Raw genomic sequence first — 16,737 nt, 5'->3', positions numbered from 1 at the left:
AGCGATGAGTGTCTTTGCGAAACGACTGAAGTTAAGAATTGTGGAAAGTTTTCAATGTACGTGTGTACACAGTTTTTAAGGTCGCAAATGGTCATTTTTTGAATACGTTTGTTTAATACAGTGGTTTCAACCCGCAGACCGCGAATCCCGTGGGCGTCGTTTGCCGTTTTACTGGGGGTCGCGGGACCTTTTGATTAACATCAAATATTTATCAGCAATAACATGTTGAAAACATATAAAAGCAATAAAACAGTCAAACCACTTGATTTCAACCCATTTTTTTCCATTATGACCGCGCCATGCAAAGCAATACCTTTATTACGCAACTTGCATCTTTATACAGTAGATAATTCAACGCAAATGCCACAGCACCTCGTGGGCAAACGAATGTCAAAACACCAAAACACTTATAGTAGATGTTGTGTGTCAGTGTGTTGTAACAAGATATTTTAAACCGAACGGACCAGCAAGCTGATCAGACCCATTCTTTTTGCACAATGTGAGAGTTTGTTCTAGTGATTATTAAATAAATATGAAAACCTTTGAAAGTGAGTCACAAGTTACATTTGGTTGCTAAAATGTGTCGCGACATGGTTGAAGGTTGAAAGCCACTGGTTTAATATGTGGACATAGTAAGTGGTTTTGTGGCAAATAATGTGAATATGTTTAGTGGTAATGAGAGTGTGGAGGCCGATTGCTCAAACTCAACCCCAACCGACACCATTCTTAAAGGCAGTTGGTATTGTTGGTACGGGCGTGGGGTAAGCATTTAAGTTGTGTTATATGTTTTATGCTCTGAATCTTGATGCTAATCTATCCACTTGAATGCAGTACATAATTGTTTTAGAATTAGTAGTTATATAGGAGCATGGTTGGATGTAAGTTACAAAAAGAAATAAAGTTGTCTAAACATTTTTGCTGCCTTTTTGAGGACATAATTCTGGTACTGAATGTTTAGCAATAAAAAAACGTAAAAAAGCAGTAATATGAACAAAATAGTTGACAACGGCAGAAAAAAAGTTTTTTTCGTATTTCAACTTATTCTCGGCCGTGGATTGGAATCTATCCGCTTTAATGCGACAGTGAATAAATGTGGTGAGACAAGTTAGTTGGTACTCGCCACGCAATGTAAATAATCGCACAAAAATAACACATTTTCACGGTTTATGCTTTAGAGTTTCAATCCCGCCGTAAACAAATGTTATCATGGCTACAAAATAATAAAATTCACGATGCTGATAGAAAATTGGCAAATGAAAAATTGATTAATTTGTCCCAATCTGATAAAGATCAATCTTAAAATTTTGTTTATGGTTTAATAATTGCTGAGGCGCACTGATTTCGTACTAAATATTTAAACCAAGCAAACTAGATTTTACACTGGTGACAAGGGTTTTGTATTCCACACTGTTACGATGGTAAGAAACTAGCGCGACAAGAAAATCTCCTTATCACTTAAATGTTGATTTGCGATTGGTTTTTATCTTTATGTTGTTCGATAAGCACCACCGTTTATACTTGCCATACACTGTATTGCTAAACTTCATTAAACGTTTTGTTTACTTATTAGATAGATTTTTTAATATTTTAATTAATCGTTTTGCTGACGAAGGTTTAGTATGATAATTTGCGATTTAACTTAGTATGCCATATTTATATACATTTTATTATTGGTCATTTAAAACAATATAATTTCGGATCACGACAAAGTTGTAAGTCGTGCCGAGCTTTTTCCATTTTAGTGAAACGGGTGTGCCGATAACTGGGTAATTTCTCCAACTTAATTCAAACACAACATCACACAATTGGCCACATAACTATAGTAATTCTACCTTCGTTGTTATAATTTTTGATATGTTTTGAGTTTAATTTCAACGAATTTTCCTGTTCGGGCTGCAGTTTTGAGACTCCACACTCTTCTCAATCAAGAACCGACATTTTTTGAAAAATACGTCTTTTATGTTTACATTGCGTGGGGTAAATTAAAGTAAAATTGAGGGCAGCTGTTTATATCAGCTTGTTTGTCACAACATATGTAAGGTAACAAGTCTGTGCTTTTTTTGGAGACAAAATTGTTTTGCATGATTCGGTTGAAAGGAACAATATCGAAACACCAAACTGTTGTGCGACGGGAAAATAGATTGTCCAATTCGTGTTTGCTACGAAGATCGATGGTTTGAATACGATGAGGATCCTCGTCTTTGCAAACATCGCAAACATTGTCTCACGACTGATGGGCTTCCAAACATCCCTCAATCTCAAGTTTGCGATGGCTTCATGCAATGTCAAGACGGAAGTGACGAAACTGCTTCCGAAATTCCAGATCAATTTCTTTCAAAAGTTTGTGACGGCATTGTCCACTGCAAAGACAAGAGTGACGAACAAACTAAAAATTGCACAAAACAGGATAGATTCTATTGCTCAGCGTTAAATGGAGCTAAGGTAGGTATTTTTACAAGTTAATGATTTTTGATTGCAACATAACTCTTTGTTTTCAGGTTTCCATTAGCAACGCAGAGATTTGTGATTTCACTATAAATTGCGATGATCAAAGTGACGAAAAAAACTGCACGAGTGACGGAAGGTTCTACTGCGAAAACAAACAACCACTCTTTGTTAAAAAGGAAAAAGTATTACTACATGCAATGACTACTGGGTAATTTCAGTTTTCATCATAATAGTGTTGCAAACCAACAGAAGTTCAACGGATTTGGAGATTGTTCTGACTGGAGTGACGAATGTCCATCAAAATCGACAAGAACAGATGAGAACATTTTCTCCTCGCGATACGAGCTGATCGCTAATCCATTTTTACGAGCTGTTGTGTGGATCATGGGCTTTCTTGCAATCTTTGGAAATTTGGTATGTTTAGACTTGTTTTACTTATACCGCATGTAATGCAAATGACAATAACACATAAAGTATCACGTTTGAGCTTTGCAATTACATCACAGGTCGTCATGGTTACGGAAGCAAAAACCCTGATGACAACAGAATCACAAACAGCTGCATTTCGCACCAACCATCTTCTTGTCCTCAATCTTTCTGTTTCTGACCTGCTCATGGGAGTTTATCTGATCATGCTGGGCGCAGCTGGTGTTAACTACTCTGGAAAATACTGCGCCAATGACCTTGTTTGGAGGTCAAGTGGAAGTTGCACTACAATGGGAATATTGGTTTTGCTTTCCAGCGAAACCTCAGTATTTACAATGGTTCTGCTGACATCATTTCGACTCTATGCTGTAAAATACGTAAGTAATTCAGTTCTGTATATGCAGATCCATGCTTTGTCAAACAATGAAAGATATTTTGCAGCCTTTCAACGCATCTCTACACCCAAAGCTTAAAGTTGTCATCCTTACCATTCTATTGTCGTGGTCAATTTCATTCACTCTGGCATTTATTCCTCTCACATCTGAATTCCAACATTTGTTTGAAACCAAAGCGTGGATGAAGGAAAACCCGTTTTTCCAAAGTGCTGCAGTGGACTATTCAAGTAAGATTTTGTACATCCATTCAAATCATAGTTATTTATTGATTTAGATTAAAATGTTACATTTTGTGTAGGCATGGAGAATTTCATGGAGCAGTTTGTAGGTTTTCAACACAATTTCACTCTTAACGATTCCCAGCAGTATGAAACTGCAATTGTGAAGCTAGAAAATGCTTATTCCTGGACGGATTTTGTGGATGTTCTCAAAGATTATGACTACACTGAAATGTTTGACATTGCAGGATATTTCGGGTATGTGGTTGCAAAACTGATGGGTTGTAAAGTATTGAGCGTTTTACCCCCTCAATATGTTTCGTAGATACTACAGCACCAACAGCGTTTGCATCAGCAAACTTTATGTGAAGCCAACCGATAAGGCTTGGGCATATTCACTTGGTATCATCTTACTCAACTTCTTGGCTTTTCTATTTGTGGCAGTGACGTACAGTTGGATTTACAAAAAGTCAACATCCAGTGGCAGGAAAGTGAATGAGGGCGTGAGAAACCCAAGAGCAGAAAAACAAAGCCAAGGTAAACCTAATGAGATGTGTTTGTGTATGAATGCAAAGTAGTAAAACTATTTTGCGTTTGCCAGAAATGCAAAAGAAAATCATCCGACTGATCTTCACCGATTTCTTCTGCTGGATTCCAATTTCGATCATGGCTTTCTTGAACTTTGGTGGAACAACTGTACCTCCAGTGATCTACGCAGTTTCGGCAATAATCCTGCTTCCCATCAACAGCTCCCTTAATCCTCTCATCTACTCAAACGCACCGAAAATCCTCTATGATTATATTCGTGAGCGCTTGCGTGAGTTTCGTCCACGTCAACAGCCAGAAGCCGACCGACGAGTGAACGTGATAGTTGTGGACGAAACCCCACTTTAAATGATACATGACCATGTTATAGGATTGACAAATTGGACTTGTATACCGAACTGACAATATCTTGTGAACCATGTACATATTTATCTTCGTGTCTTTACTGTTTCAGTTGCTGGAAAATGTTTGAATTCTTTAAATGATTTTCCACGTTTTTCTCGTTGATTGTTCTATTGCATTCCTGTGCAAAATCAACCAGTGGTAAATTGTTTTAACCGTGGCCTAATAAAGTGTAAATACGTTTTTGAGTTGAAGTGGGAATAGGTTGATCAGTTTGCAGGTTTCAGGCTGTCGGGTGTTTTTTTGCTTTTGTTATTTGTATTAATGCCCTGAAAAACCTTTACAGAAACCTTGCGCAGGATTTAGACTTTTTAGCATTGATTTCGACGTAAAGATATAGGCTTTAGACCGTTACGCAAAAACACAAAGCCCTCAGTATGGTTGCATTTACAAAATTGTGACAACAGGAAAATCCTAAAGTCATTTAGGCTTGTCTTGGTATATTTGAATGTATGTGCATGTTAAAACACAATACAGTCAGTTCGGACATCTCCGTCACTCACAGGTTGTGCACCGAAATTGAAAATGTCCTCACCATCACAAAGAGATTTATCACATAGAAAAAACCTATGACGGACAATCATGTTGATTAAATTTGTTAACATAAAAATTAACCTTAAGTGTTTCGTTGTTTATAAAGTATTGGAAATACCACAAATGCATGGTTGCTCGATCAAATATTTGTTTTACACTTTAACTTATGCTTAGTTTCCATGACTCAGAAGTAACCTAATTTCTATATTTTAATTGATAATTAAGGTTCCGTCCTTGCAATCTTGGATTCATCAACGTGTCCAAAGTGTTTGTTCCTCACAAATAATTTCTGCTATATATCGAATAGCATTATTTTAAAATCGTATATCACATTATGTATAACTAGTTTTCAAATATAATTATAATTTGCGGACATCTGTATCGGATAATAAATGAAAAAAAAGAAGAATAAATGTTCTAAACCACACTACTTATGGTTAAATTATAGTACATGATCCTACACTATTTTAAGAAAAATCTTCTAAACATCTCGTTGAAAAAAACGAAAAAAAACGAAGGAAGCAGAATAAAAAGGAGGTTTTTGTACCTTCATTGATTATCGATTTTATTAAAAAGTTTTTTTACCAAATTAAAAGAGATTTTACAAGCCAACCCAAAATAGAAAATGCTCAAAAGTTTCATATTGTTCAGGTTAGCAAAACCGAAATAACATTATATTTAATTCTGCTAACACGACTGTTAACGCAACAAGAGCACTTCGCTTTTATCATAACGTATTGGTTCGAAAACACGAACGAACAAAAATAAAATTAAACGGTTTCCACGAACCAACTTGAAACTGCAGTCAGATACTGCTCGCAAAGTTTCACCTTGTTGCGGTTAGCAAAACCGAAATAACATCATATTTATTTTTCCAAAGACGTCCGTTGACGCAACAGAAACACCTCGCTCTTACCATATCTCATTGGTTCCAAAACACGAACGAACAAAGATAAAATTAAACGGTTTTCACGAGCCAATTTGGAATTGTAGAGAGAAAATGCTCGCAAAGTTTCAGATTTTTCAGGTCAGCGAGACGGGAATCACAACGTACATCTTTCCTATTTTCGTACCAACGACCGATAAGGCAATAGAATAGTTCGCTTTCTGCATATCTTATTGACTACAAAACACGAACGAATTGAGATAAAATTAAACGGTTTTTGCAAGTCAACTTGGAATTGCTGTTAGAAAATGTTTGCCAAGTTTCAGATTGTTTAGGTTTGCGAGACGGAAAGCACAGGCGTACATCATTCTTATTTTCGTAGGTATTGGCGTTAAGGCGATAGAATAGTTTGCTTTCTGTATACCTTATTAGCTCTAAAATACAAACAAACAGAGATAAAATTCAACATTTTTCACGAGTCAACTTGGATTTGCAGTCAGATACTGCTCCCAAAGTTTCAGTTTTTTTAGGATAGCGAAACGGAAATGACAAGCGAAGGTCATACTTGTTTTCATTGGCACAATGCTTAATGCGACACAAATGAGTTGGAATTTAGTATACATTATTGGCTACAAAACAACAACAACTGAGATAAAATTAAACGGATTTTTCAAGCCAACTGAAAATTGCAGTGAGAAAATATTCAAAAGTTTCAGATAGTTCAGGTTAGCAAAACCGAAATAACACTATATTTATTTCTGCTAACACGACTGTTAACGCCACAAGAGCACCTCGCTCTTACCATAACTTATTGGTTCGAAAACACGTACGAACAAAGATAAATTTAAACGGTTTTCACGAGCCAACTTGGAATTGCAGTGAAAATATGCTCGCGAAGTTTCTTGATGTTCAGATTACCGTGACGGAAACCAGAAGCGTACATTATTCTTATTTTCATAGGTATCGCCTTCAAAGCAATAGAATAGTTCGCTTTATGCATACCTTATTGACTACAAAACACGAACGAATTGAAAGAAAATTAAAGGTTTTTTTTTTCAAGTCAACTTGAAGTTGCAGTTAGAAAATGCTCGCTAAGTTTCAGATTTTTCAGGTCAGCGAGACTGGAATCACAACGTACATCTTTCCTATTTTCGTACCAACGACCGATAAAGCAATAGAATAAAGCGTAGCGAGAATAAAGCATAAGCGTACATAATCCTTATTTCCGTAGGTATTGCCGTTTAAGCGATGGAATAGTTCGCTTTCGGTATGCCTTGTTAGCTCCAAAAAACAAACAAGCAGAGATCATATTAAACAGTTTTCACGAGTCAACTTGGAATTGCAGTGGGAATATGCTCGACAACTCTCAGATTGTTCAGTTTAGCGAAACGGAAATGACAAACGAACGTCATGCTTATTTTCATGGGCACAATGGTTAATTCGCAATAAAAGTAGGTCACATTTGGCAAGACCACTCATGCAATAAGATAAACTCGCTCGTGGCATAACTAACTACCTCTCAAACACGGTCGGATTTAGGTAAAATTAAATGGTTTTCCTAATGTGTGCGCAATTGGTCTATTTGCTACACAGGAAAGTCACTCGTGATAACTAACTGGCTATTAAACACGAGAGTGCTGAGATAAAATCTTATCGGATGAGCGAAAAGAAATTTGGAAACTCACGGTATTCTCTAGCTAAGTTATAATTGTAGTCTGCAACAACTTGCAAAGTTGTAGTTAAACCGATAAAACTTTATCTGTTTTCAGTTTCAATTTTCATTTTGTGGCGATCAGTTAACCGGAAATAAAAAGTGAACAAAATTAAATGAACAGATGTTTGAAATAAACCATTACTGGGAAATGTTGATGTGTTGTAACGGTATCTAAACTGTTTGCAGCAATAAAAATGCGCTTTTATTGATATATTTTGGAAATAAACATTTACGATCCTGAAAATTTCTGTTCGAAATATATGATTGGCATTTCATGTCTGTTGTTCCGCATCAAAAATTCAAACCGAACGGCTCAGAGTTGATTTTTAGAACAGAATTTCACATCATGTCACACAAGAATTTAATATGCCACATAACAACATAATGTTTTGTACGACAATGTTTTCTGCAAAACAAGAACAAGTCACTCCTTAATATTCCTTCAGTCTGTTTCAGGTGAAAATATGCTGATTTTCATTATTCTCATCACGCATAATATAGAATTATAAAAGTATAAAGTTTCTCATGCTCAACTTGTTTTTCGGACAGAATTGATTGGATTTATACCATGATTAATGCATTCTTGTGTTGTTTTTCGCAAACATTCAAGTATTTAAATCGTATAACCACGAAAATGAGTCATAGAAAAAAATTGGTTGCGTCGATTTTTTACAATCGTTTAAACGTCAATATGCACCATGCTAAAGTACACGACTTATTTGGAAACCCTCTGTAACCGTGTACATTTATGCTTGTAATATAGAGCAATGGTTGACCGCATAACACTTTCGAATTTGGGCATAAATTGCAATGCCATGTAATGAAGGGCTGATTGCAAAAGCTAGCTTGGAAAATAAACGTCTAAATTTTTGCAGTTAAGTGCTGTGGTAAACTGTATGACTCTTGTGTTATGTTCGGCTTCAAAATTTATGAAAGCAGAAATTTCCATTTGCAATTTGACTTGAGTAGATCTGTTTAGACACCTAGTGACAAAGCATAGAGCAAGTTCATATTGCTTTCAAAAAGACATAATAGAACAGTTTATAATACCTGCGAATGTAGATCAAATATTCTAATGCAACTGCTATTACCGGGTAGTTTGTAGCAAGTCAAGTCAAGTCAAATTTTATTTGCATAGTCACTTCATCATTACAGTTCCATTGTTGAACGGATACGTAAACAGCAGGGACACCGAAAAAACCGTAGGTTATCGAGTCAAGTGTCCTGTTATTTGAATTGTGGTTGAATTCCGTTTTGGGTATGTCCTGCCGTAGGATCGCAACCGACCGCACGAACCTGGCGGGGTACGTCCGGTTGCATAAGACGGTGTTTGAACCCGCAGGTTCTGCTGGCCAAATGAAACCCGCCTAAACGGAAACACCAGCTCGGTTCCTCGGAACGTTTCCTGTGATCCCGTAGGCAGACCCGGGTGTCCCGAGGACAATTCGTTGCGACGATGAAACTGTTGTCGTCGAGCATCTCCTCCTCTGCTTTTGTAAGATCGATCTCGAGATCTCTGATGTTGTTCGCTGGGGAAGGTGCTGCACTGTCTTCGACCCGGATGGCTGATCTGAAAAAACCGAATCCTACGGCAGTATTTTGTTCTTTTTATGTGACCAAGTTATCCAGTTTAATGATGTAATAGTATGGAATAAAAAGTCAAAAAGTAAAATCACACTAAGATAAAACTGAAACACACACAAAAAAAACACGAAAGAAAAAAAGTGAAAACTGTGGTAGTTATGACGTAGGAGAACAAGCTGTATTATATGAATTCTGGTATAGGCGAGGACAGGAAAGTGAAATAATTGTTGAGGGGTGATATTGCCTTAATAAATACAAGCGAAGCTGTTTCTTAAAAGAGGACAAGCGTGACAGAGACTTAATATCGCGTGGTAAATCTTCCCATACTTTTGGACCTCGATGACAAATTGATCTTGTAGCATAATTAATGCATTCCTGAATTGGTATATAAGAAACCCTTTTGTTATTAAAATCCTAAAATCAAGCAAAGCATAACTTAATCAAACAGGGTTTTGACGATTTTTAGCGATTGGTAATAAATGTCATAATTTTGTTTTGCCAAGCTAGATCCAATCCCGATTGCACATTATTCGTACAATACGCGAAGCCTATAATAGGTGGTCTTGCGCCCATAGTATTGCCAAACGAGTTCAACGCATCACATCACGCCACGAAGCCTTACATGATGGTTTGCGTGCAGTGGCCTTTTTACATATCTAGACTCAGTCGAAACTAAATAGCGCGTTTGACAAGAAACACTACCACGTAGGTATGCATCTGTCTGTTGTTAATATAGAGAAGTAAGCAATTAATTGCAAAAAGGCGTTGAAAGTTATCCTGTACTCGGAAAAAAGTCATGTTGTGATTAAACGTAGTAATACCATTAAAAGGCCGGTAAGCATACACAATTTGTAACGGAATATAAATTGTTACAAAATGTAACGTTTCATATGCTAAAAAAATTCTGCAAATTGATTATGATTATAGTGAGCATCTAATCATTCAGTTGAAAATACTGAACAGGCGTTTTGCCCACCAGGTTGCATATTTAACAATTTTTTTGTTCAGCTGTTGTAATGCTAAACAAAATACTAGTTGTTGATTCGAGAACGTTTTGCCCATCAGAACGATAGGGCCTCTTCAGAGTCATGAATGACATAATGTGACCACAACAAGCGAACTGCACATGCGCAATGGGATACAACGAAAAATAATTATACACGAACAAACAAAATCTCTTTTATAAAAACAAAAGAATTAAACGCGCCACTACCGGTGCAATTAACTGATATTTTACAGTCTAAAGATATGATTAAATGATTGCAACACCAAGGTTTCTTAGTAATGTGAAAACTGACCACATCTTTTTCAAAATAAGCAATACAAAGCGATTAAATCCATATAACAAACATGCACCATGCCAAAATGCACGACTTTTTGGAAACCCGCTGCAACCCTGTACATGTATGCTTGTAATAGAGAACAATGGATGAATGCACGACGATCGTTATGTCATCGCTTTCGTATTTAGGCATAAAATGCAACGCAATGCAATGAAGGGTAAAAATAGCTCGTAAAACAAGCATCCAAAATTTTGCATAGAAATGTTCCATGGTAAACTGTATGACCCTTTTGTCAACTTCGGCGCAATATAGATTAAATACGGAATCATTGCAGAATTTCTGCTTAAAATTTGATTTGAGTAGCTCTGTTTAGACACCTAGTGGAAAAGCATCAAACAAAACCATATTACACTCAAAACGACATTGCCATGCATTATATATGATCGTTGCTTACAAAGTGGATCTCATAACTGTCTTGTGTAAGTAAGTTATTATGTAGTCGTCACTCAAGAACGTCGACCTACGATAATGAATTTCGCCATTCAATGGGCTCATCATGGTTAATATAGATGTATATCAAACCTGCGTATGACAATTAAATATTCGAATACAAATGCAATTACCGGGTAGTTTGTAGCATAATTAATGCATTCCTCTGTTGGTATTTCATAAACTTTATGTTATTGAAATCCTAAATCACGAAATATATAAACTAATCAAACTGGGTTGCAAAGATTTTTAGCGATTGGTAATAAATGTCATTGTTTTGTTGTGTCAAGCTATGTATCACGCCACCAAATCTTACATGAATGGTTTGGCGCAGTGCGCTATCAAAACATTTTGGACCAGTTTAAAACCAAATGGCGCGTTTGACAAGAAACAGTTTCACGTATATACGCATCTATCTGTTGATATGTGGAAAAATAAATAAAAATCAATGTAATGAGCAAAACTTTAAAGTTATCCAATACTTGAAAAAGTTAAAGTTATGATTAAACACACTACAGTCTTTACGCGGGACGTCAGAATACACAGTTTGTAACAGAATATAAATTGTTAAATGCAGTAAAAATGCGCTAGGTTTGAATTTTTTAAGCAAGTTTTAAAATTCCCAGAATTTCAATTATTAAATATATGATTGACATTTCCATGTCTGTTGTTCCGCATCAAAAATTCAACCCGAACGGGTCAAAGTTATTTGTGGCACAAAATCTCACATCATGTCACGCAAGAAATCAATTTACCACATAAAATACGTATTCTTTGCAAAGATTTTGCTACAAACCAAGAAACAAGTCACCAATTTAAATAGTCATGTATTTTTTTAAAGTTAAACGATGCTGACTTTCATTATTCCTGTTTTCACAGAAATGTACTATATTTCAGAATGTAAAACTTTTTGCCGTCGGCTCTGAAATGTACTTTTTATTATTGTTATTGGTTTGTTGGTGATGTAATTAGTTTTAAAAGCACAAAAACGACTAAAGGCTGCTCAACTAATATAATCAACCCAAAATATACAGTCTAAATATATAGTTATGCCATTGCAACATCAAAATGTCCTTTTTATGCAAAATGTTGTTAAAAAATGTTCAAATTGACTACTTAGTTTTCAAAATAAGCAACAACGATTTGTACGTGCGTAGTCGTGCATGTTAAAAGCTCAACTATTGATATGCAATTAAGTTAAGGCAATATAAATAGGCACTTTCGCAGAATACACGAAAATCAAACCTGGTTAAAACATGTACATTTATGTTTGTTCCAGAGAGCAATGATTGTCTGCACGGCGATCGTTTCGACATCGTATGTAGGACAATAAAATGCGACGAAGTGCTTTGTGGATTGCAATAAGCTCGCTTGGATAAACGCGTTCAAATTCGTGCACGTGAAATATGATAAATTTGCATGTAAAATATGGTGCTATGGTAAACTGCACGACCCTTGTATTTTGTTCGGCAAGCAAGACGGATTCAACACAGCATTTTCTAGTAATAAATTGATTTGAGTAACTCTCCAGAGACACCTCGTGAGGAGCATTTTTTTAAAAAAAACCTTCCGTCATTTTGGAAGACATCGCCATCCATTACATATTGCTTACAAATATTGGCGTTGGATTCTGACCGCAAGCTGCGTTTGTTAAAAAAACTCAACAGTTATAAGAGCTACATGGAACTGATTCCAAATAGTCTGTGCTGACCCGCACCAATCGTGTTCGAAAACGTGCTTTAGACGTTGCCCTGTACGCAACGAGCATCATGGTTTGGTCACACCGAACTTTAGAGCACAAATATTGTTTAAAAACCTGTTTTGAGCCTTACATATCATGTATTTGACAAGCGTTATAGCTCACTGCATGTGTGAAGATGACATCGGTTAAGATTTTTAAGGTTGGGCTGAGGTTTTATGACAATATGAACAATAAAACCGACTCATAAACTTAGTTCCTAACCCCATCCCAGCCTCACTGTTAATTTAAAGCAATCAGCGCTGTAAACATATCTTGAAACAGCGTGGATGGTTTCAATCATTTGTGCATGATTATTTTACTGAGTTTATATTTTGTTGTTTCGTTTTTTCGTGTTTTTCTTCGTTTGTTAATTATTGTTGTACAAAAAGTTTACGAATTTCATCGCTGAACGAAACAGAATTAAAGGTGTGTTGTATTAAACTTTGTTTTAATAAACTTTTTGTACTTCCTCTACTTGGCTGACAAACAGTCAAACTCAATAGGCCGGCATTTTGGCAACATATACTAATGTTGCACGAAATTTTCAAATTTTCAGCTTTTCACTTTGCAAATTGGTAATAAGATATTCGTGTTTGTATTTTTAACACAGAGGCTAAATTTCCGTTTTTTGAACAGTTTAAAAATGCCGTGATATAATGATCCTGTTTTAAAGAAGAAGATGTTTAACTTTTAGACTTACCTACAGTACCAAGTAAGTAGGTTTCATCATACATTCAGCTTTTTCGAAGCATAGGTGAAACTCAACACTCTTTTTACACAGAATGATAGTACGCCAGGTCTATTGAAGGCATCATAGCGAAGCAACCGGTCACCAAGCATTCGGTATGACGCCTTTAATAAGCCTGGCGTTATGGCGTATTATTACTTCTACCCAAGTGTGCTTCAGGACCGCTCCCAGCTATTAATCTATGTCTTTATCAAAGGGTTCGAATTCCGGACGTTACCGCAAACCAGAGTTATAAACGGGTCTGAAATTCGAGCACAAACCCGGCCCGAAAGCGAATCGTTTTTGAGAAGCCCGTTTAGGCCTGAAACTTTGATTGACAGGCCTGTACATCAAAGCCTCGTGTAAGACCAAGATAGCAAACACAATTGGTCTTAAACAAGGCGTTTTAGGGCTGTTTGACATTAGGTCTGGTCCAGAAACTTGTCACTTTTTTTTCACGGGGTTCGAACCCAGGACTCTCCCGGGGACGAATCCTGATCAGGGTTTTTTATGTCTGTATATGGGTCAGGCGCGCCAGACTATTCGGCCAAGTTCCTGCCCAGAAACTTGTAAGTTTGCTAGTGAAATTCATTCCCAAAAAATACTGACACAGAGTGTAAAGTCAGGCCCGAATAAGTCCGTTTTTTGCAAAACACCTAACCCCGATTTCAGAAAAGCCGGCCCGACTTACACCTCTCGCGAACAAATCCAATTAGGGCTTTTTTACGTCTGTATATGGGTCAGGAACTATACAAACCAAAACCGAAATGAAATTGATTTCCTAATCTCTACTTAGTGTCTGATATTTTGTAATATTTTGGTCACAACAAGTCAGTAGAGAGCAACAAAATCGAATTCCGGCAGAACATTATACTGTGTTATGGAATAACGAGCGCAAACTTCTAGTTTAGATTCCCCAATTTGAAAACCCACAAATTTACATCATGTGGGTCAAATATCTAGAGTCTAATTTAATTTACAGAAGCTGATAGTACAAAAATAGAGCATTTACCATCGAATACAAATTCTCTAGTGTACAACAATACTGTAAATAGGTACTTTTTAAGTAAATTATACCCCACATGCAAGCGTTCTTAACTAGGGCGAACATACGTAGTATAGGGTTCGAGAAGTGATTTCAAATATTAAATAATGTACACAAATCACTCGTAAATATGTAAAGGTGCTAATTTTATTGCTCCGTTTCACGCCAGTTACTACAATACTATTACTATTGTTTTTTACTAGTCTAATCGGGACCAAAGCCTAGCACTGGGACTGGCGATATCTTTGGCGCAACCTCTAAATTCCTTCTTAATGTAAAATGAATTGCAGAAGCACAATTTACAAGTGGTCACATTTTATCGAACTGCGGGTTAACATAAAGGCTTTCTTGCGCTTTATGATGACAAAAACGCGTTGATTTTATTTCTTAAAAAATGGGTATGAAAACATGAATGTGATTATAACAAGAAATTCAGTATTTTCATACCAGAAAGTTTCATCACTTTGCACCCCTAACCCATTGTAGGCGTTTCACCGAATCAAGCCGGTCACCAAACCTTCCAACATATGGCAAGGTATAGTCTAAAAAAATCTAGCCTATGGTGGGATTCGAACCCACGGAAGTCATTACGGAGACCGCGCTCTACCAACTAAGTTAGAGCTAGGTGAAGGGCTCAGCGATAGGCCAAAGCAAACCTAACTTATGTACCACAAATGCCATGTATTTTTCATTTTGTTTGCAGCTCCAACATCAACATTTCACATGACCACTAATTACCTTTCGTTCCTTTTCCTTTTTACTTCCTACGTAAACATATATGGCGAGTGTTTGGCTCTCACTGACGCGATCGCGCAGTTACAACTTTAGTTATTTAACTGCGTGCCAAATAAATTATTGATTGATTGATATAAAAACTAGGAAAATAAATAGAAAAACAAATATTGCTTGTCAGACCCCAGCTTGGACTCAGCACATCGTCCAGTTTTACACAGTGAAAAAAATCTGGTTCATGTTTTCAAAGGCTTGCCAAAACTAGCATCCTCTTTTTCGTGTGAAGAAGCCAGCACTTTAACATGCATTGTTACCTTCGATTTTCAAGACGAAAACTTTTCTTCGTTGGCACTGCAAACACTTTTCCAGGAAGTGCTTAATGATTTGGTGAGCGATTTCCCAGGTCATATAAATGGCATTACATATTTACAACGCGTATTAACTCAGCGGACTGTGAGAAAAAAACAGCCCTTGACAAAGTCATAAAAGTTTCGCTGGCGCGCCATGTGGGCGGTTGGTTAGATACCACAGCTAGACGAATGGGCGGAAAGCAGGCCTTGCATTCATAACAAACCGGCCAGCGAACTGCTCGGTTCTCAACAGGGTTAAGATGTATTACGACCGTTTCTTTGTTGCAAACCCTAATGTGTTGACGCGTTTCATCTCAGGCGCAAAAAAACCCAAAAACCATAAGCTTTGTACGTGATTCTATTCAGTTATGAGAAGTGTTCCGCTTTTTATTTTGGTATCTGATAAGTCCTGATCAAACTATATATTTTATAATAAAGCACTACATACGCAGCACCGCTACATAGCGCAATCGCGCAAACGGTCTGCATGTCGCATCAGATGAAAGTTATTTACCACCGCTCGACCAATCAGTTCGCTTTGTTGGATCACGTGACTTTGTTAACACACCTGCTGTGTTTCAGTGGTAGAGAATTGTTAAAAAATAGATACATTAAAAATTCAGTTTTTAACAATTTTGTAGTACTGTTTTTTCCGGATAAACCACCATACCACAGCTCCACCAATCAGATGGCCACGTTTGCTTACGCAAAGTGATTTGACAAATGCCCCATGTTGATTGAAGATAAAATGTGAAGTTTCATTAAATGCTTGGTTTGCAATGTTTGTGTGACATGTGCACATTAAATGATTGGGCCGGCATTGCCTCTAATGTGTTACTGGCGTCTTTTTGCAAGCGCGGGAGAACACGTTATTGAGCTTTACCTACATTTCAAACTGCTTGGTCAATACAGGGTTAAGATTTGTTACGACCGTTTCTTTGATGGAAACATAATGTGTTGACGCCTTGAAATGAAGCGGAGTTAAAACCTTGAAATATGAGAGTGATTTCTGATTCTATTAAGCCAACCTTGTGTCATTTTTGTCGTTACAATATTTTGCGCTCAACACGCAAATTTTGCAATAGTCATCGATAACAGAGCACTCCATTTAACAGCAAACGATCTCCGACTTCCCAAGGATTCGACCTATGTTATATTACAGAAGACATATACAAGACGTTTTAGGGCTGTTAGGCATTAGACCCATCAACTAGCTA

At 36.8% G+C, this 16,737-nt stretch overlaps 1 protein-coding gene across 1 annotated transcript; it reads left to right on the top strand.

The window, feature by feature from the left end:
• The first annotated feature begins 2,674 nt into the window (after positions 1-2,674).
• Positions 2,675-4,495, top strand: LOC145220080 (G-protein coupled receptor GRL101-like). Its single transcript, XM_080087374.1, has 6 exons — positions 2,675-2,862; positions 2,955-3,251; positions 3,316-3,496; positions 3,568-3,745; positions 3,813-4,024; positions 4,089-4,495. Exons 1-6 carry the CDS (start codon positions 2,833-2,835, stop codon positions 4,379-4,381), a joined length of 1,191 nt encoding a protein of 396 aa, XP_079943500.1. The 5' UTR covers positions 2,675-2,832; the 3' UTR covers positions 4,382-4,495.
• Positions 4,496-16,737: the final 12,242 nt, after the last annotated feature.

Source organism: Phallusia mammillata, chromosome 3 (genome assembly GCF_965637545.1).
Source record: "Phallusia mammillata chromosome 3, kaPhaMamm4.hap1.1, whole genome shotgun sequence".
Lineage (NCBI taxonomy): Eukaryota > Metazoa > Chordata > Ascidiacea > Phlebobranchia > Ascidiidae > Phallusia > Phallusia mammillata.
Note: the sequence above shows the minus strand (reverse complement) of the source record. Positions and strands in the feature narration are given on the sequence as shown.